General features: G+C 44.2%; 1 protein-coding gene across 1 annotated transcript in view; it reads right to left on the bottom strand.

The window, feature by feature from the left end:
- The window catches only part of WDFY2 (WD repeat and FYVE domain containing 2), a 104,871-nt gene that overhangs the window by 7,311 nt on the left and 77,530 nt on the right, over positions 1 to 20,030 (bottom strand). Inside the window, exons 5-10 of the mRNA XM_019528514.1 lie at positions 18,717 to 18,771; positions 11,948 to 12,098; positions 9,376 to 9,488; positions 6,776 to 6,902; positions 3,886 to 3,991; positions 481 to 582 (exon numbers count right to left, since the gene is read on the bottom strand). Coding sequence (XP_019384059.1) covers positions 481 to 582; positions 3,886 to 3,991; positions 6,776 to 6,902; positions 9,376 to 9,488; positions 11,948 to 12,098; positions 18,717 to 18,771 — 654 coding nt within the window. The remainder of the gene's footprint in view (positions 1 to 480; positions 583 to 3,885; positions 3,992 to 6,775; positions 6,903 to 9,375; positions 9,489 to 11,947; positions 12,099 to 18,716; positions 18,772 to 20,030) is intronic.

The following is a 20,030-nucleotide window of genomic DNA, read 5'->3' as shown; positions in this document are numbered from 1 at the left end:
GACTACAGCTCTATATTACTGTATTTATCCAAAGACAAGATAACCTCCCAATAATCAGATTATATGCATGGAAAATTATAAAATGTGTTTCAATTTTCCATGCATAGAATCTAATTATTAGAGGGCCATCTTAAATTTGTCCCCTCCACTGCTGCAGTGGGGAAAGCAGTGGAGGTAGGGGCATGCAGTGGGGAAAGCAATAGTGGCGGGCAGGTGCCCCTTGCCCCCACCTCTTGCCCCCTTAGCATCTCTCCCCACTTACCAACCTCGTGTCCTCCCCACACCTGCTACTGGCCATGGCCCTGGAACCACTGCAACTGCTATTGCTCACAGTTGCCTGTCCCCCCTGCCAAATGCCTTTAATTACTATGCATTTAGTGGAGAAGAGAAAAAAATTCTTATATGAAAAGCACTGGAAACATTTCACTGTAAGAAGTTTTATGCAAATAGAAGCATCAATACAAAGAATGTAGTACAAACCTGTCTAAGGCCTATTTTCTTACTGTCCCACATCTGTTTGAAGTTCCAGAAAAAAGGCTGGTCACACTTTTGACAAGAGTCACTGTCCAACCACTCAGGTGTCTATAACACAAAACAATGCTTTTAGATGGAAAAACTTCATGCAGGCATCTAACAATAGAACAAGGGGTGTGGATTCCATTGTAGTATAATTATATTTAGATGAATTTGACTAGAAACAAGTCATTTGAAGCCTTCCCAGAGATTTATGATGTGCTGAGCTCTGTACTCTGAAAGCTTCTTCAGGATTAAGATCCTGTACCAGACACATCAATCTGATTAAATTGTGAAAATAAAGGGCCAACTCCCCTCCCTACACCCCCCCAAAACTGGGATGTTTAAAATTACACATCTAAAAAATGAAAGTCCTGTCTGAGCAGTGCTGAGCACCACCTGCTGGCTGCAGCAAGTTAAAAGTACTCCAGATTTCCAAAATTGGGATGTCTCATTTTTAAGTAGCAGTGTTGGAAAGTTTTGCCCCATTTTTAGAAAAAATTATACCTGCCATTTCTGATCTTACTGCTGCCAAACCAGCAGAAGAATCCCCCAGATAATCAGTTTCTTGTCCTGTGCCTAACATTTATGCAACATGGCTTTGCTCTTCATGCTATAAAGAGAAGTGGGCAAGAAACTCTAAAGGCATATCCAAAATACTGCCTGTTCCCCACAACAGCCCCGGGTGTAGGGAATAGTAATTTCCTTATTTTTAAGCAGGAAACAAATTTGGCGCCTCACTTCTGTCCACACCAGCGTTTTGGTCACATGCTCTCTGCTGGTGCACACTCTTAAGCAGATGTTACCTCATGGATTCTCTTCTCTACCCTTACTCTTCAAGACAGTGACAACAATTCAAGTGCCCTTTCACATCAGTGCGTATTAACTCATTTAGACCTAGCCCTGATTACTAGAAGAGGACTGTTTTAGGAACATTTCAGTTAAGTATAGTCATAATGGATTGCAGTGTCAACCCTTACGCCCCACACCACCTTGATCTAGCCCTGAGCTGCTCTGATCTAACTTGACTGGCTCCTGCCCTCCACAGGTCTGGAAAATGTGGAAAGGTAGCAGCAATTAACGCTGCCACCACTCTCTCACCACCAAATTTTCAGAACTGTGGGAGACCTGGTGGGCTGAATGAGAAAGCTCTGTGGGCCAGATTTGGTCACTGAAAGGAATGAAATACACAATTTTGTGATTAAATAAGATCAGGCTAGAATACAAATACAGAAAAAGCCAGCGAAGTAGAATTGATGACAGCCTGAGGCACTGCTTCAGCCTTCCACCCAGGAATGAGTTAAGAGAACTGTTGATCACAGCTTGCTTCTAGTGTATGCTAGAGGCAGGTGCTTTAGAGGGTAGACCCTGCTACTGACCATTTCTTACACACTATTTAATTAATTTGAAGTCTGTAAATTTATACGAGTGAACTAAACTATCATCTCCTAAGCCCTTGAACACTGCATTTGAAAAAGGTACACTGCTTGTGACAGCAACTGCTCTACAGTCCAATGAAGAATGAGCTTCTATCATCTTTCAAGTATCCCTTTCCTATAGGCTTAGATGGAGATAAAGGAGAAAAAAAACCACATTTAAATAATGGCTTAGTTTCTCTCTTTAGTGCAATTCGAGAGACCCGATAGGAGCGGTAACATCAAAGCAAACACTAAAGCATACATTAAGTAGAAATATCTAATCAGTAAAAGATGCAAATGCTAAACCAGAAAGAAACATTCAAGAAGTGTGCCAAGAGCCCAGAGCAAAATATTGTACATTAAATCCTAAGGGTTTATGTTTTAGAATTAGTTTAGCTTAATATGCTCCCTACTGAGCAACTGATTATGGCTAGCCTGGCTCATTCTTGTATTTAAAAGACTGTATTTACACCTGCTGCTAAACACTGATGGAACTAATTGTATTTCTTATCCTATTTTCAACCAACCTCAAGTAATAAAAGCATTTTGTTTTGTAACAAAGTGCTTCAATTTGCACCTTTGAAGTCTCCTTCACCAGATAATATAAAACATTATTTCTGGGTGTTAAAATTGCATCAATAAAGGAAACATCTGTCAGGAGGGAGGAAGCAGCTCAACTTGTGCATTACTTTTGAAGCTGATGACATCACTTACAATTGCACCAGCAATTAAATGGATTGTCAACTTGAATACTAATGAATTTTGGGGAAAAAGTGGTAAAAAGTTTGCTGCCCCTTCCAGTTGCCATGGTTTTACAATCCCATTTTTCACATTGTTCACAAACGGGAAGAATCTTGCTGGGAAACGGTGAAACCAATTTTTCCCAGTAGTGGCAAATATATAGAGCAAAACAGAAAATAGAACCTAATTTCCCTACCATCTCTACTTCTCTAAACTCATTCAGTTATAGTAATGAGGTGTCACTTGTAATAAGAGTAAGCAAGAAGAGTGATTTTTATGTCAGTGTCCCTTTCAGGCATAATTCCACACTACAAAGAGTGACTAAATAGAACCTCACTTTTCTCAAAAAACAACCTTCTGTAGGTATTTAAGGCCATGAGTGAATGTAGACAAGGCCTTAAGCACTAAAGCATAAGTAGAGACTGCAGTTCGATGTGGCTGAAGTCCACAGGTGCAGCAAAGTACAAACTGAGGCTTTGCAAAGGTTGATTTGAGTCTGGGTTTAAACACATTTTAGAGTAAAGGTAGGTCAATTTAGCTGGATCAGCTCAGTTAATGCAAATCCTGTACATCTTTGTATATAGCGTTGTTACCACTATTCTGAAGCAGGTGCAGGATAAGGTAACCCTGACTTCCTTTTTCTTCCTGCCAGAGATGCAAAGCTGATGCAGTTACAAGCATGTAACAAGACTCTATAATCTTTCTTGTGCCTCAAAAGCAGATCCAATTAGTTACATCTGTGCCAAGCTATTAAAGGTAGGTAGGTTACACAGGTGTCAACTAAGGCTATAAATTTAATGATTTTTAATATGAATAGGAAAAAAACTGGCAAAATGTCAGCTGATTATCCAGAACTGGTAGTTTCTCTGTTTTTGGTTTTTAAATCTCATCCATTATTTTTACTTGTAAAATCATAGTATTTCTTATTTAGTCACTGAAAAATGAAAGCAGAACACTTAATAAGTGTTCTTCTCAAAAGTAATCCTAAGGGCATAAACCATTTAGCTATACATATAACAAACTCTCTGCCATACAAGCTCTCTTGGGCCACATAGCACAAAACACAATATATCACATTGTGTGCACGGTGGCTGCATGCCTAAGAATATGAGTTTCCTTTTCAAGAGCTTCAGGTTCTAAATTACATACTTGAGAAAGCCCCTTCTACCCATTACTCTGCTTTAGAGCATATAAGCAAGAACTGCTTATCTACCTCTTGTCTCTCAACATCCATATTCCAGACAACAATTCCACCATCTGCACCACAAGAGATGAGCTGTCGCGTATGATGAACATAGGAGAGAGACTGAACTTTATCACTGCAAAAAAAACAAGACAGTTAACAACAAACCCTTTACAACTAGTAGAAGGATTTTAAGATATGACCCAAGGTAAAGCAACCAGCTGGCCAATGTGCATGATCTGCAGAACAAAACATACAAAATTTAGCAGCTGTACTATTCAAGTTAGTATCTTTGAAGGTCTGTACCATATAGCATATTCCAGAGTCTGCACTGTTTTTGGAAACACCCACAGCCTTGACTTGTAAGATACTGGCGTGCTGGGGTAAACAGCAGGGGAGCTGTAAGGGGCCTAATCCTTGGTGTGGCAGCACAGCCCCAGCCATTTCCCTGAGGTGCAAGTGCCAAGCAAAATGCCTTCAAATGCCATGCTCTGGCATGTATACTGGGGGGTGCCTACCTACCCTTGGCATATTGTAAAATTGGCCCCCATGGGGTAATACAGAGTTTAAGACAGGGTGCTGCTTTTAGGCAGGATTTGTATCCAGATACAGGAATTGATTTCTCCAACTGAGTAGGCTTCCTCATTTTGTTGAGAGCCATGGTGTCACTAATTTGGCAATACAGTCCACTTACACTCCGCCCCCAATCACACACACCCACCTACACACCCACAGTTAAAAAGCTCTCTACTAAAGTTTAAGTTATTTGTTTTGTTAAATTGCCACCGATGCCTGTAAATGATGCAAGGAAAACAGAGAGCTGCTTGGAAAAACAGATTTGTGGGCTGCTACCAGCAGAATTCTAATATAACCAGGAGAAGAATTTCCAGATTCATACAGAATTGATTAGATTTCCCAAAATCCTGCCAATATTTGAAGATTAAAAGCTATTTTTAGAAAAAATAGGACTATTTTTCCTTTCATTATTCTTTGTTCAGTACCAAAACCATGCTCAACTTACACAAAGCAGACCCTTCCCCAGACAATCCATTATCTAGGAGACAGACATCAAACATCAAGACACAGGAGAAACAATTATTGTATTTACTTTAATCCATAACAAAGTTTTTTTACCCCATTTGCCATTGGTGGTGGAAGGAGGAAGAAATAGTTTCATTTGGATTTGGGTAATGCCCTAGGGCAGGCAGCTGCTTTAGCTCTGGCCCAGGTCCAAAGCTGCTGCCACTATTGCTGCTGCCTGTCCGGGTCCAGTCTGAGGCATATGGCAGGCAGGGACAGGAACAGTAGTGGGGGCAGCCCAAAACATGTGCACCATGTAAAAACAAAACAAAACAAAACAAAAAACCCCCCACATGTCAGACCAGCTCCCTGTACTGGGGGGGTTGCCACCATCTGGCCAGGGCCATCATGTGCTCCATGCCCCAAGCCAAAGCTGCCACGTAGGTTAAAGTGGTGGCTGGGATGGGGAGGTAGTCACCGGAGGGACACAAGGTGTGGGGGTCAGGCTGCCTGCCCCTGCACTACAGACCTGGAGGGGATGAACTGAAGATGTCCCTTCAAACAATCAGATTCTACACATGAAAAAACATTTATAAAATTTTACATCTATAAAATCTAATTGGGGGGGGAGGTGGTGGGAGATAGGGGGCAGTAGTCTTAAATTCAAAGTCACCTTGGATTTGGGTAAATACAGTACTTGTGGTCTGAATTGCCACTGAAGAAGTGGGTCAGAGAGAGGGGTGGTGGTTTGACACACTGGGATTAAAGATCTTCCCGTCATACTTTCAGGCTCTGGCACACTCATCTATTGAGAAGGGTTTTAATATTAGCCCATTAATCTGCATATGATGGCTCCTCCATGCAGCAATGCTGTTAGGAGGCAAATCTTCCATCTCGTACTATGTCACACTAGTATACTGAGAACTTGCCAACCCCAATGGCAGCACATGATGGAAATGCCACCACCCCACAATGGTTCTGTTTCAGTGCATCTTACAGACCAGTCATACCACAGATAAAGAACACAGATTTGCAAACAGATGATCCAATGCTACAACAGTAAGCCAACGCAGGTCTACGTTTGCAAGCTTTGTAAAGATCTGAAAGTTTCAGTGTGGGGGGGTCTTGGCAGATGCGGCATGCAGCAGAGCAGAACCCCAAAATCCAGGCATCCCAAACAAAGAAACTGCCTTTGAAGAGTGAGTAAACACAGGTACAGGCTCAGGTAGTGAACACAGCTACAGGTTCTCAAATTCTGAAGAACATGTGCATATCAAGGTAATCTTAAAAGTTTTTCAGACAAAGTCAAGTTGTCATGTCCCCACTTCATACCCCACCCCAGTTTAGTCCTACTGGCTCTGGCTTTCCCCTTTCATATATTCCCCTTTATAACAGCTATAACAGTAGAACCCACTTTTAACTTCTTCATAGGAACCACAGGACAAACAGTATGCCTTTGAATAAAATACATTACAGACACAGACAGACATTTTTTCAAAAAATGGCATACATCTAAAGTTAAAGCAGTAAGAACTGTCTATGTGCATCACTGAGGTTGTGTCCCTGTAAATGTATATTTATTTGAAATTTCTTATACTTGAGAGTGAGAAAGTTGAGTGCATTTTAAACATAAAAGCATCTTATATCTAAAGGAGTATGGCAATTGCCCGGTAATCCTAGCCTTGCCCCTAGAGGGCAAGCATAAGGAGCCTGGTATCAAGACCAGAAAACAGAATTGATCAAGGGGAAAACTACATCATTCAGTGTAGTTAATTCTAGTGACACAAGATGCAGTGAACAAGACATGCATCTCCAAAACACAGAGGTAAGAGTATACCCCTTGGCTTCATTTCCACAAATATGATGGTTGCCTTTTTCTCCCTCACAAACACAGACATACTTGTGTCCTTGTAGTTCAATGGCTGTTCCTTTCCTTCCTCCTATATCCCACATAATGATGGAATGATCTGAGCTGCCCGAGAATAGAATTCGTTGTACTGGGTCCCAACAGAGAGCAGTGATACCACCTAAAAACAGGAGACATGTAGAAACCAGTTATTTTATTACCGCTGAAGGCAATGGGAAAGGAAAAAAAAAAAATAGAGCCAAAAATGTGAGTCTCAAAATTTAGAAAGGACATGATTTGTTCAGACATCTAAACAGGCTGTTCTGTGCAACCAGAACAGTGTACTCCCAATAGAAAAGCTTCTGGCACACAAACAGCAGCCCTGGAAAGCCAAGAAAATCAGATTCCAATGTTAATGCTGATTTTCTGTAGGTGTAGAGCTCAGCCATAGCTTATGCACACTGAGCCCAAGAACGGTAAGCAAACCCTGGATTAAGAAGCCTCTATATAAGTAGCCAGGAAGCTGTAATGGGGGTGACCCATGTCCACCCCCTGGAACCAGAGCTTGCAAAGTGAAGCTGTTGGGGAAAAGTGGGAGGCAGTGCCTTCAGAGCATCTCAGCATGAGGACTGAACATTTCTGCCTCAAATCCAGCAAGTCAATGGGTGTTGAAGTGCAGGTTCCCCGCTCCATCTAAAACAAAGCAGCCTGCCTGGCCTAAACTGGAGCTGTAAGCAAATGGGGACAGCTGTTCAGGCCAGGGAAGTTGTCATAGGAAGTGCTGAAGAGAGAACAACCCATCAACCTCTCCCCTCTCTGCAGGCATTGTATACTGTATAGTGGTGGCTCATATCTCACAGGGCCATTATTGTGGCACAACCCCAATCACCAAAGCAATACATGCACTGTACTGAAGCCTTTAATTTCATATGTGCTTGTTGGCACAAGCTAAAAACACAGTAAAGCATTTCCCATTCTGAGCAGTACAAGTGATTGTGGGTGGAGCTACAGATAAAAAAAATGACTTGTGTGCCCATGTGTTAACAGGATTGGGTCCTTACCCAGTTAGTGTATTCCTCAATTAGGGCTTCGAGTGTTGCAGGTCTTTTTGATACCGTATTTTAATTAACACCTATTAGGTATACAGTGTACAGGGGCGGGCAATTATTTTGGGTGGAGGGCCACTTACCCAGTTTTGGCAGGCTGTTGAGGGCCACATGGGTAGCCCTGCCCCATGACAACTGCCCCACCCCTTGAGAGATACCCTGCCCCCTGGTCACCATCTTGGGACCAATGTCCCAGGGCCAGTACCGGTGGAGCACAGAGCAGGCCACAGGCTAGCAAGGGTCTGTGGAGCCAGGCTGGGCTGCACCAGCAGGGAGTGGGGACCTGGTCCGGTTCCATAGAGCCCCTGCCAGCTGGGATGCTGGGCTCCTGCCACCCTGCTCTTTGCCCCACCGTCATTGGCCCCGGGACACTGGTGCGGGCCCCGTGCTCCCGCTGGCTCACTATGCACTCACACCCAGTGCCCCCCAGCCCTGCAGTACAAGCAGGGGGCAACGCTCAGCCCCAACCCCCTGCTCACCAGCAGGGAAGAAGCTGGTGCTGAGCATGGGGAAAAGCAGCCCCTCGCCCACCCCATGGACAGGGCTCCCTGCTGCAACTGCTCACACCCCATGCGGGGCTGTCTGGAGCAAGCACAAGCAGCCTCATGTGGGCTGCAGGTGGGTGCAGCGCAGGGCGCTGGCCATGGGGCAGGCGAGGGACCACTTCTCCCCATGCTCAGCATCAGCTTGTAATGTGCCCTACTGCCAGCCTGGCAGTGGGGCCGGGTTAGAAGGTGGTGCTGAGTGTGGGGGGGAGAAAGCACCCCCTTCCCCACCCCATGGCTGATGCCCCACGCTGCAGTCTCTTGCAGCCTGCCTGGGGCTGCCTGTGCCTGCTCCAGACAGCCTTGTGTGGACTGCAAGCGCCTGCAGAGAGGAGCACTGGGCGTGGAGCAGGTGAGGGGCTGCTTCCTCCCCGCACTCAGCTTTTCCCTGGGCTCCTTTCCTGCGGGGAGGAAGCAGCCCCTCACTTGCCCCATGCCCAGTGCTTCGCGCTGCAGGTGCTCACAGCCCACACAGGGCTGTCTGGAGCAGGCACAGGCAGCCCCATGCGGGTTGCAAGCAGCTGCAGCGTGAGGCACCGGGCATGGGCAGGGAGGGACTGCTTCCCCCCTCCCCCACTTACCTGAGCTTCCCCCGCTGCCCGGCAGCCATGTGCTCCCAGCCCAGAAACTGTGGCTGGGGCTTCTGGCTGGGGGGCAAGGCCAGGGGGCCCCGCTGTTGTGGGAGCCCGCCAGGCTTCCCCTGGGTCCTACTGCCCTTGGTTCCTGCATTTTTGAGAGGAACCAAGGGCAGAGAAATATTAATTTTCTACATTTTAGGGGCCCCACGGGCTGTATTTTGTCCACCCCGGTATACAGCATTTTCAGTCTGACCTCTCTTCTGCTTATACCACTCTTTGCCTTGCTTATGATTTACACTGGTCTATTTTCCCCTCCAAACCAAGCATTAGTTGAAAGCGTTGCAGCAGCTCATATGAGCATCACACTACAGTGATGCTGACCAAACACCAAGAAACAGAGAGGATCATTTCATAGCAAACCTTACCTGTATGTCCCCTGAATGTTGTAACAAGGCTGCAGGACTGTGGCTCTAATTTGAGAATGGTTACTTGCCCAGAGTGATCACCAACAAACACATGCCGTGTCTCGACATCAAATCTGAAGGCCAAACATTGAGGAAAAGTTTTGCAATATCCAGGAAGGTGTTCTGTATTTTGGGGTTGTTATAGAAGAGTACGCTGCATTTTTATGAACAATTACATAGTAGTCCCTAAATGTTTAAATACAAAATTACTGTATTAAGCTTGAATAACACAAGTTGTAATTACATGTATAAACCTCCCTCTGCCCCTGCTAGCTAGGTGCTCTCCCAACATTAGTGATGGAATAATGCCCAGAAGAAAGACGACTTCATGCCATCTGTGGCAGTTGCTGTGTTTTGTTAAAGCTGTTTGGGCCCATATTTAAGGAAACATTAGCCTGAACAGGTGCATCCTGTCAGGTGCTCTAACCAAAGTGCGTTTGGACTTGTTCCAGCCAAATTAAGGGAATAATTCATTTTGACAGGTCCCAACCCCTGTAAATGTTAGCGTTCTCTCATTTCAGCAGATTGTTAGCGTTGATAGCTTTCACTGTGCCTGTGTCTTCTGTGACCAGAACCATGCACAAGGAAACGTTAGAGAAAATCTGGATTTAACAAGATAAGGGAGTTATTAGCTCTACCAAGATCCTTGCTATCTTTGTGTATATTAATCTCAACCAGGGTCACCCTTTGACATAATATAGGGATCCTATCAGAAGTGGCTTTCCAAGTTGTCTACTTTTGCCAAGAGTGCCTGGACTCCCAGGGACTAGCAGCCAAGAGACAGGCAAGACATTTACTTGAAAATCAGCATCATTTACTAGTCCTGATGCAATTCCACTTTCACCGTGTACCTGTATACACTTCTCATTTTGCCTGGCCAAACACTGAAGACAGGCTGGCTTATTTGACCTGTGTGGACAGAAGGGGAGTTAATTTTGTCCTGTGGGTCTCATCTAGCAATATACTGCAGTGTTTGTCCTGCAGGCTCTCTAGAAGCACTTTGACATACTGTTCACACTACTGATACATATCAGCTGCTATCTTGGTCTCTGCCCTTTCAAAAATACCAGGTTTCTGGGGCTCTTTTTGATTGGTGATAAACTGAGTGAATGTTTCTTGTATTTTGGGCAACTGGGATTAAATTTAAAAAAATAAAAGGGATAGAGCAGGAGTGCTCAGCCTTTGGCCTGTAAACCAAATACCGCAAAACCCCTTCCCTCATGTGGCTGGATTGGGAATGGATTGCTCCTCCCCCCTGGTAGGGTAGCTTGTTATGTTTAATGCTTTGAAGTTGCATCTGCTTATAGTATTGTTTATATTTAGCCTTATTGAATCATTGCTTAAGTTTTGTCCTTATTAACTTTTTTATTATTATTATCTGGCTTTGAGTTGTTTTTCTAGAGCTCATAGGTGCTCATTATAATAGATCTTTTTATTTTTATCACTATGAGAAGTTCTTTTAACATAACATAGCAATGGATTGTTACCAGCTCCAATTAACTGAACTTGGCACTAAGAGTTGAATCAGAGGGATAAAAGGATTGGATATATTAATGAAAAGTGATAAGGTAGACCAATGGACAATTTCCAGTGTCTTCCTTTGGGCAAAGGCCAAATTAGGAGGTGCACTCATGATGGGTCTGTTAGACAAAGGAATATGTTGACGGGATAAAAGATGGACAGTATGGTGACTTCAGAGAGACCAATCTGAAAAGCAAAGAGTCAAAGGAGTGAAGCTGAAGAAAAGCATAAAGAAGGGGGAGCAAGAAAGTTAGTCGCTGTCATAAATCCAGCCTTTAACACCTGTCTCGACCGTCCCAGCCCACACCATGCCCTTTGCTTCCAGGAACTGGAGTGGCAGTCTTTTCTGTTGAGAAAGTAACATCTGGGATTGGGTGAGATTATTGTACTGAATGTTTCTCCCTCTATGAATACAGAAACTGCTAAGATAATACTTGTTGTGCTAATAAAGTTAGACTTTGATTTTAGGACACTGAGTTGTTTGCATTCGTATTCCATGTTCCATTTAAGGGTTCATATGCTTTATGATCCCCAAGCACTATCTGGTGGACAGAGGTGCTAACACCCCTCCATGGAGTCAAATGGGACCCACTGCCCCTGCCCCTGCCCTGGGCACTGGATGAGGACCACCAGCCAGATTCAGCCTATGGTCAGATTAGGCACCATGCATCCAGCCCACTGGGCAAAAAGGTTGAACATCACTGGACTAGAGTGACCTTTAGGAATCAAGTGGCCTTAGCTAGTCCATATTCCAAATGCATACTGGCCTGTCCCATAGTGGAAGGTTCATTCTCATGACTTGATATCAAAGTAATTTAACTTAACCATATATGCACAATGTATACTGGCCTGATTGTGACCTTGGTTTGCTCCTGTCCATCCAACATGCTAGATGTTGAAACAAAAACCTCACCAGTATCTCAAACTAAATAGCCTTAAAAAAAAACAAACCCCAAAAACCCAGATGTTCTAAAGAAAGAGGAAAAAGATGACATTGCATAAAAAAGGATACTGAAGGCCACAAGCACCTGCACTGGTACGGTACCCTCCCAGTCGCTGCCCGCTCTCCGAGCAATGCCATGTGAACTGCTTGTCTTGCCCTGTGCTTAGCACCCACTCCATCTCCAGGACAAACAGAATCATCATAACTCTACTCTGGTGTGCTAGAAATGAGATGGACAAACATTATATTGAAGTCTGAAACAAAAGTGCAAACATTCAGCCCTTCCCAACAAATCAGTCTTGCAAATCTTTACTGACACCCAAAATGCTTATTCATACAAGAAATTGAAGGCAATGGGACTACTCTAAGTCACTACACAAGCCAGTAGGGGCCCTGCATGCCCTATGGTTTGTATGGCGACTGCAAAGTACGAACTTAAGGTAGCAATTACTCCCTTCAGCCTTACCAGCACTTTCCAGGAAGTCTATCAAGACTAAGGCTTTATTGTTTAAACCTGTTTTAAGGAGGCTTGCATAATAGTGATACAGACAGTTTGTGTCATTTGGCCACTCTTGCCTGTGCTACCAGTGGTGATACTCACCAAAAAAAAGTCATAGTGCACACAGTCTTAAGTTTAAGAAGTTGTTGCATTACACATGAGAACTTTTTTGTTTTTAGAATAAAGAGTGCTACATGAGATCAGAAACAGAAAATCATCAAAACTTATCAGTTAAAAGGACCCAGAGCTCAAGCTTGTATTAATCATGCACCATATTTTAGCCCATTAATTGTAAACCTTATACTAAGGCTGACTTCTTAAATAAAATAAATTAGCTTGAAAGAACTTACAGAATTGTACCCAGCTGCAACAAAGCAGCAAGTACCATAGTCCTTAATACAGAGCCTAGTGGTTATTACAGTACTGGGATTTTGAGACATGTCACACTATACAGGCTTCTTGCATTTGTCTATGTGAAAGCTGACACACTGGAAAGAGTTCAAGCATTTCTGACAGTGTTATCCCACCTGCAATATTCAAGAGCAAAATTACTCAATTTTGATTTTAGCCAAAAAGGCAGAGATTCTTCCCCTCTCTTCTTCTATCTCATGCTATGTAGCCACCCTTGTCCAAGTCTTTTTAATTTCCTTCTACCCCTTCAACTTTGTAAATTCCCTTCTTAACATTCACTAATAAAAGTTAAATCTGTTCTTATCAGCAGGGATCCTGGTTCTCTCTGATTAATGCAAAAACCCCATAATTTTCAGATGAAAAAGTAACCCCAAATCCACATTTTTCCATGATTTAAATGAAACACCACTATATGTATAGCTGTATGTGTGTATATCTGTATGTGTTTCATTTTAATTACTGAAAAATGTGGGTTTTGGGTTATACTTTTTAAATCTGAAAATTGGGGATTTTTTTTTTTTTTTAAATCAGAGAAAACCAGGATCCCTGCTTATCAATTTGGATACAGAGCCTTGAAACTCCTTCAGTGAGTACAGGGGTATCATTGGAGCCCAAAACACAACAGAGACAGGACAGGAGGCCTACAGGTGAGATGCCTGGTGAACACAGGACATTTCCTACTTCCGCTTTCCTACTATTGACATTGAGCTGGTGCACAATCAGTTAGAAAAGTTAGACAGTTATAAGTCAGCAATGCTGGATGAACTTCATCCAAAAGTGCTCAAGTCACCATCTGAAGTCATTGCGGGACCTCTGGCAAAACTCTTCCAAAGCTCATGGTGCTCGGGGGAGGTCCCTGAAGACTGGAAGAGGGTCAATGTTATGTCTGTGCTCAGGAAGGGGAGGAGAAAGGACCTGGGCAACTATAAGCCAGTTAGCCTAACTTCTATCCCAGGGAAAGTCCTGGAAAAATTAATCAAGGAATCCATGTGCGATACACTTGCAGAAGGTAGGATTCTGAATGACAGCCAGCATGGCTTAGTCACAGGTAGGTCCAGTCTTACCAAACTCATCTCCTTTTACGACCATGTAACTCACCACCTGAACAAGAGAGCGGAGATTGACATTGTATACCTAGACCTCCAGAAGACCTTTGTTCTGGTAACCCATGATGTTCTCACAGGAAAATTTGAGGATTGCAGACTTAACTGCTCAACATTTAGGTGGGTAGAAAGCTGGCTGCAGGGTAGGACCCAGAGAGTTCTAATGAACAGATATGCATCACCCTGGTGAGAAGTGGCCAGTGGTGTCCCTCAGGGGTCAGTGCTTGGTCCAGTGCTTTTCAACATCGTTATCAATGATTTGGATGCGAGGGTGAAGAACTCACTGGTCAAGGTTGTGGATGACACCAAATTATGGGGGTATGTGGTTATGCTTGAAAATAGGCTGCAGATACAGGTGGACCTAGACAGGCTGGCAAGTTGGGCAGATTGGAACTAGATGAAGTTCAACATTGTGAAGTGTAAAGTGATCCATATGGGGATGAACAATCCCCAACATACTTACAGGCTCAGTAGCACCAAACTGACTAGCACCACAACTGAAAAGTACCTAGTGGTAATAACAGACCATAGTATGAACATGAGCTGTCAGGGTGATGCTGTAGCCAGCAAGGCAAACAATACTCTAGCATGCATTAACCAATGAATCTCATGTAAAACCAAGGAAGTGATTCCTCCGCTTTACTCAGCATTGGTGAGAGTGCAGCTGGAGTACTGCATCCAGTTCTAGCCACCACACTTCAACAAGGATGTGGAAAAGCTTAAGAGAGTCCAGAGAAGAGCCACCCATATGATTAGAGACTTGCAAGGCAAGCCATATGAGGAAAGGCTGAGGGCCTTGGGTCTCTTCAGCCCAAAAAAGAGAAGGCTAAGAATGGACTTGGTAGCAGCTTACTGCTATATCAGGGGAATACATCAAGGGCTCTAAACAACTCTTCACCAGGGCACCCTTGGGGAAAACCAAGAGCAATGGCCACAAGCTCCTAGAAGACTGTTTCAGGCTTACCACTAAGAAAAATTTCAGTCAGGGTGTCCAGATTGCGGAATAAGCTCACTCCAGGAGGTGGTGTAGTCACCTATCCTGGAAATCTTCGAGAGGAGACCGGACAGTCACCTTGCTGGAGTCACCTGACCCCAGATGTCTTTCCTACCTAGTGCAATGATCTTGCAAGGTCCCTTCTAGCCCCTTACAATCTAGGAATTTATTTGCACCCAGAAAAGTTACTGATGGGGAGAAGATTTCTTAGTTCAGATCATACAGGACCTGATGAAGGTAAACCTTACAAATTTGCATTAACTAATTTGCATGCTGGGTGGGGCAGAGTAGGAACTGGGCTTCAGGAATTTAAAGAACAGATCAGATTTCTGGTATCAGCTTCAGATGGCTGAGGGAAATCCTCAACTGCATGTTTTTCAGTTTGCCAGAGGAGATGCAAGGAAAGAGAGACTGATAACAATCCAGATGTACTCTGGTCAAATAAAAGTAAAGGACATAAGCTTTTGGCTTAAAAGACACTGTGAGAAAGTAGAAAGTGGAGGAAGTTCAAGACATGTTGGGTGTGTGGGCTGGAGCTTGGAAGGCCAAGGGCAATGCTGAAACACGTACCTAGGAATCCAGGTAAGTTATAGCACATCCCCCCAATGATCTCCTTGAGCCCCCACAGAGGCTATATCTTCTACCATGAGCAGCCTAAGCTCTGCCACAAGTGTGGTGAGAGCAGGGGCATTTGGTGTCACAATGCCCAAATAAAATTTGTGCCATTTGCAAAGAAAAAGATCATGAAAGCAAGGAGGGTAAGAGGACTGACTCTGTAATCTGTGTGGGAAAAAGGGGCATGTCTTTAAAGACTGTCCCAACTCCTTCACAAGCAAGTAAAAAAAAAAACGAAGAAGCAGAGGCCACAGACACTACCCCCTTAAAAAAGGGGGCAGAGAAGCACATGAAAGGGGAGAAAAAAGGAGGTGACCCTCCTGGAAAGCAGAACCTGACTTCCTCCCAGGAGAGTAAGTGCACCCTAAAGCAGATGGTTGGAGGAACTTGCAAGAACTGATAGGGACGTTAAGAGGGAAAGGAAGGAGCTTGATCCCCAAAAAGAGAACCTGGTGAGAACCCCAGATGTTGGAGAAAACTCCAGGTCAGAAATGGAAACCCAGGAGGGAGAGGAGAAACCCCCAGGGAACCCAAACCCAGACCAGGGCTGCTGAGAAACTCCAAAGCACAAGAGAGGCCTTGTGAAAAAATATTTCGTGTGTGGGAGACACCGCTCAAATCTGAGGAAAACTGTCATCACATCTTATCATCTAAATAATGCCCACACCAACCAAAGACTCACCATCACTTACTATGGAGAAGAGGTTAAGCTTGAGAAGTTCCCAAAATACCTTGGTAAACCTCTCAATTGGAGCCTCACCTTTTGTGAGCATCTAAAGAATGTTGCTAAAACAACGAAAGCACGAGTTCACTTTGTCCATAAACTGGCCGGAACGACATAGGGGAGCAAATGTAACCATGCTTCGAACACTATCACTTGTTTTCTCTGCAGAAAATATTGCTCCCCAGTCTGGAACAAAAGCATGTACACAAAGGTTGCTGATACACAGTTAAATGCAGCCATGCAGATTATATCAGGAATGCTAAAAAGTATGCCATTGCCATGGCTTCCAGTCCTAGCAACCACTGATGCTGTAATACCGCATGTGTGAGGGAATACCATAGGGCCCATCAGTAACCCAAACCTCCCAATCAACAAAGACATCACTATGCCACCACTGGATAGGCTCAAGTCTAGAAAACCATTCTGGAAATATGGCAAGAAGCTCTATGATGATAACAAGAGGACTGAAGAACAAACAATGGAGGGAAGCCTGGGCAAACACCAACTTCCCACAGAAATACATTGTTGGCAACCTTACAATTCCCGAGCCAGGATTTGACCTACCAAGAAAGATTTTATCCCCTCTGAATCGCATCCAGACACTTCAGGAAAAAATGCAGACACCTACTCTATAAATAGAAAAATCAGTCTGGGGTGCAATTGTGGTGTGATTTTTCAGACTGGTGCAAGATAGTGCGAACATCGCCTAATTAGATCTTGTAATGGTGATCAAAAATCAATCCATGCAGCTACCCCTGAAGCAGTTGAATGGTTATCAAAAAGTTAGATATTAATTTATGAATGTTCCTGCATGGTATCTCATTCCATTCTCATAAATAAATTAAGAGGCTGTGACTTGGATGTTTACACAGTCTGGTGAATGGCAAATTGGCTGGGGAGGGGGGGGGGGGTGTCGCACCCAGTGAGTGGTAGTAGACAGATCGGTATCAACCTGGAAGGATGTGGGTAGTGGGGTCCTGCAGGGCTCGGTCCTTGGACCCATACTCTTCATCAGTGACTTGGATGCAGGCGTGAAGTACGCTTTGTAGATGATACTAAATTGTGTCAAGTACACACTCTGGAGGGTAAGGAATGATTGCAGGCAGACCTGGACAGGTTGGAAAAGTGGGCAGCGCATAATAGCATGCAGTACAACAAGGACAAATGCAGAGTGCTGCACCCAGGGTGTAAAAATATCCAGCACACCTATTGGCTGGGAAGTGACCCTCTCAGCAGCACAGAAGTGGAAAGGGATCTCAGAGTCCCAGTGGACTCCAAGATGCACATGAGTCTGCCATGTGGTACCTAAACCACAAATTGTAGAGCCTGAGCCAGCAGGCAGCTTAGGATTGGGACTCCAGATTGTTCTTCTGGAGCTCCAAATGGGAGAAGGTTGCAAGGACTATGCTGTACAAGACCAAACAGACCAGGAGCCAAGGTATGCCAGAAATTGCTAGGCAACTACAGTATATTAGTGTAGCTTGTTCAAATGGGTCAGAACCATGGCAGAAAAATAAAATCACAAGCTACAGATTTCTAAATCAAACTGATCTGCGGTCTAATTTCAGATATGCAAATATATTTCATCTTTTGATTCTATTTTGGCAGAAGACTTGTTATTTTAAAACCTGGGGTTGTTTAAAGCAAAGAAAAATAATCTTATCTGACAAAGTTAGGCAAAGATCTAAAAAGACTTCTAAAAAGCAAAGGGTATTTAATCTACATTCTTAAAAGATCAAGAGACAGCTTTAGGGTCAGTTTATTAGATACTCTTGAAGTCTCAAAGAAATTCTTGAAGGGTAAATTATTTTCTTTTGAACTTTTCAAAGCACAGAACATGGAAATAATTCTCATTCGTCTTTTGAACTCTAATCAGAAACACAGTATGTCCCCTGTAATATGGCATTATCTGTAGGTCAGAAGAACAGAGACCAGAATAAAGAACACAGCATAAGTGCACTATCAAATGATGACTATGTCATGTATTGTTGTAATATACCTCTGTGGTCAAACAAACAGTTGCAACGACACCTAGATCTCTTAAAATAGTACACTAGTTGACAACTGAAGGAATTACAGAAAGGTATGGACTTGTATTTCTTGATTGTGGAATAAGATCCTTACTCTGAGATGCAACAGAATCATTTTAGAATTTTCTTTTAAGACTAATAGTGGAGAAGAAACACTGCTCTCTTAGCTTCATTAGATATCATAAACAGTCCAGTAGCTTAGAAAACCCCGTTTTTCTTTTTTGACATTTCTGATGCACAAGTCAGTTTGTTTAAAAAAAACAAACAAACCCTTATAAACTCTCAGTCTATACTATATTAGTGACTCAATACCAGAACCAAGGATTTTCATTAAGTAAAATCAATGAGGACAGAAAAGGACAGTGTCTCCCTTTAGAAGGTGTAAGAGACTGATAATATTATAAACAAATATGACAGTAAATCTAAAGCTTTCTACTAATGCATACAAATTACATTTCTTACCTTGGTAACTTTTTACTGGACTCATCTTGTTGTAATCTTCTGATAAAATGAATTCCTATTAAAAAAAAAAAAAGAGAGAGAAAGAAAAAAAAATATTTAAAAGTATATCCATACTCTTTTATTCAAATTGTATACAAATATTATACAATTATCTTCATATTCATACCCAGCATTGTCTACCACTTTGCCAGTCTGCTCAAAGTATTTTACACAAGTACCTCTTAAAAATATTTTGCTCTTTAAAACTAGTTTAAATGATGTCAAATTAGAGGTTTCCAGTAACATAGGTAAAAAACCCCAGCTATTAAGAACCAGTGCTGTAGCAAGGAGTGGGGCAAGCGGGGAGACCGCCCAGGTGGTGAAGGAAAGGGCACCAAGAGGCACTATCCAGCTGGGGTGGGGCACAGGACAGAGTCTCAAGTGCAGGGGTGGGCAAAATATGGCCAATGGGCCGGATCGAGCCCACGAGGCCATTCTATCTGGCCTGCGGGGCCCCTAAAAATTTTAGAAAGTTAAGTTAATATTTATCTGTCTTTGGTTCCTGTCATTTTTGACAGGAACCAGGGGCAGTAGGAACCAGGGGAAGCTCATGCACTGGGCAGCCCAGAGGCTGCCTGGCGTGGCAAGCGGGGGGCCCACAGCTGCTGCTGCCACAGTGCAGCACCAACAGGCGAACCTGGAGCCAGCACAGCGCCCAAGCTGACAGTGGGGGTAGGTTACAAGCTAGTGCTGAGCGCGGGGAAAAGCAGCCCCTCATCTGCCCTGTGGGAGGCATCCCATGCTGCAGCCGCCCGCAGTCCGCGCGGGGCTGCCTGTGCCTGCTCAGGACAGCCCTGGGCAGGTTGTGAGCGGCTGCAGCAGGGAGCGCTGGCCACAGGGTAGGGGAGGGGCTGCTTTTCCCCGCACTCAGCACCAGCTCCTTCCCTGCTGTGGAGCAGGGGGTCAGAGCACCATGCTGCCCTCAGCTTGTACTGCAGGGCTGGGGGGGGCCACTGGGAGCGAGCGGGTGCATGGGGCCCAGAGTAGGGCGGCAGAAGTACAGGGTCCTGGCCGGCAGGGGCTCTCTGGAACCGGGCCAGCTCCCCCCTCCCTGCTGGTGCAGCCCAACCCAGCTCTACAGCCCCCTGCCAGCCTGCACCCTGCTCTGGGCCTCACTGGTGCTGGCCCTGAGACATTGGGACACTGGTCCCAAGCTGGTGACCAGGGGGAAGGGCAACTGTCAAGGGGTGGGGCAACTCTTGCGGCCCTCGACAGCTTGCTAAAACTGGGTAAGCGGCCCTCTGCCTGAAATAATTGCCCGCCCCTGCTCAAGTG

Source organism: Crocodylus porosus, unplaced genomic scaffold, assembly GCF_001723895.1.
Source record: "Crocodylus porosus isolate Cpor-Errol unplaced genomic scaffold, CroPor_comp1, whole genome shotgun sequence".
NCBI classification, from domain to species: Eukaryota; Metazoa; Chordata; order Crocodylia; family Crocodylidae; genus Crocodylus; species Crocodylus porosus.
The sequence above is the reverse complement of the archived record's forward strand: the minus strand, read 5'-3'. Positions and strand labels throughout refer to the sequence as shown.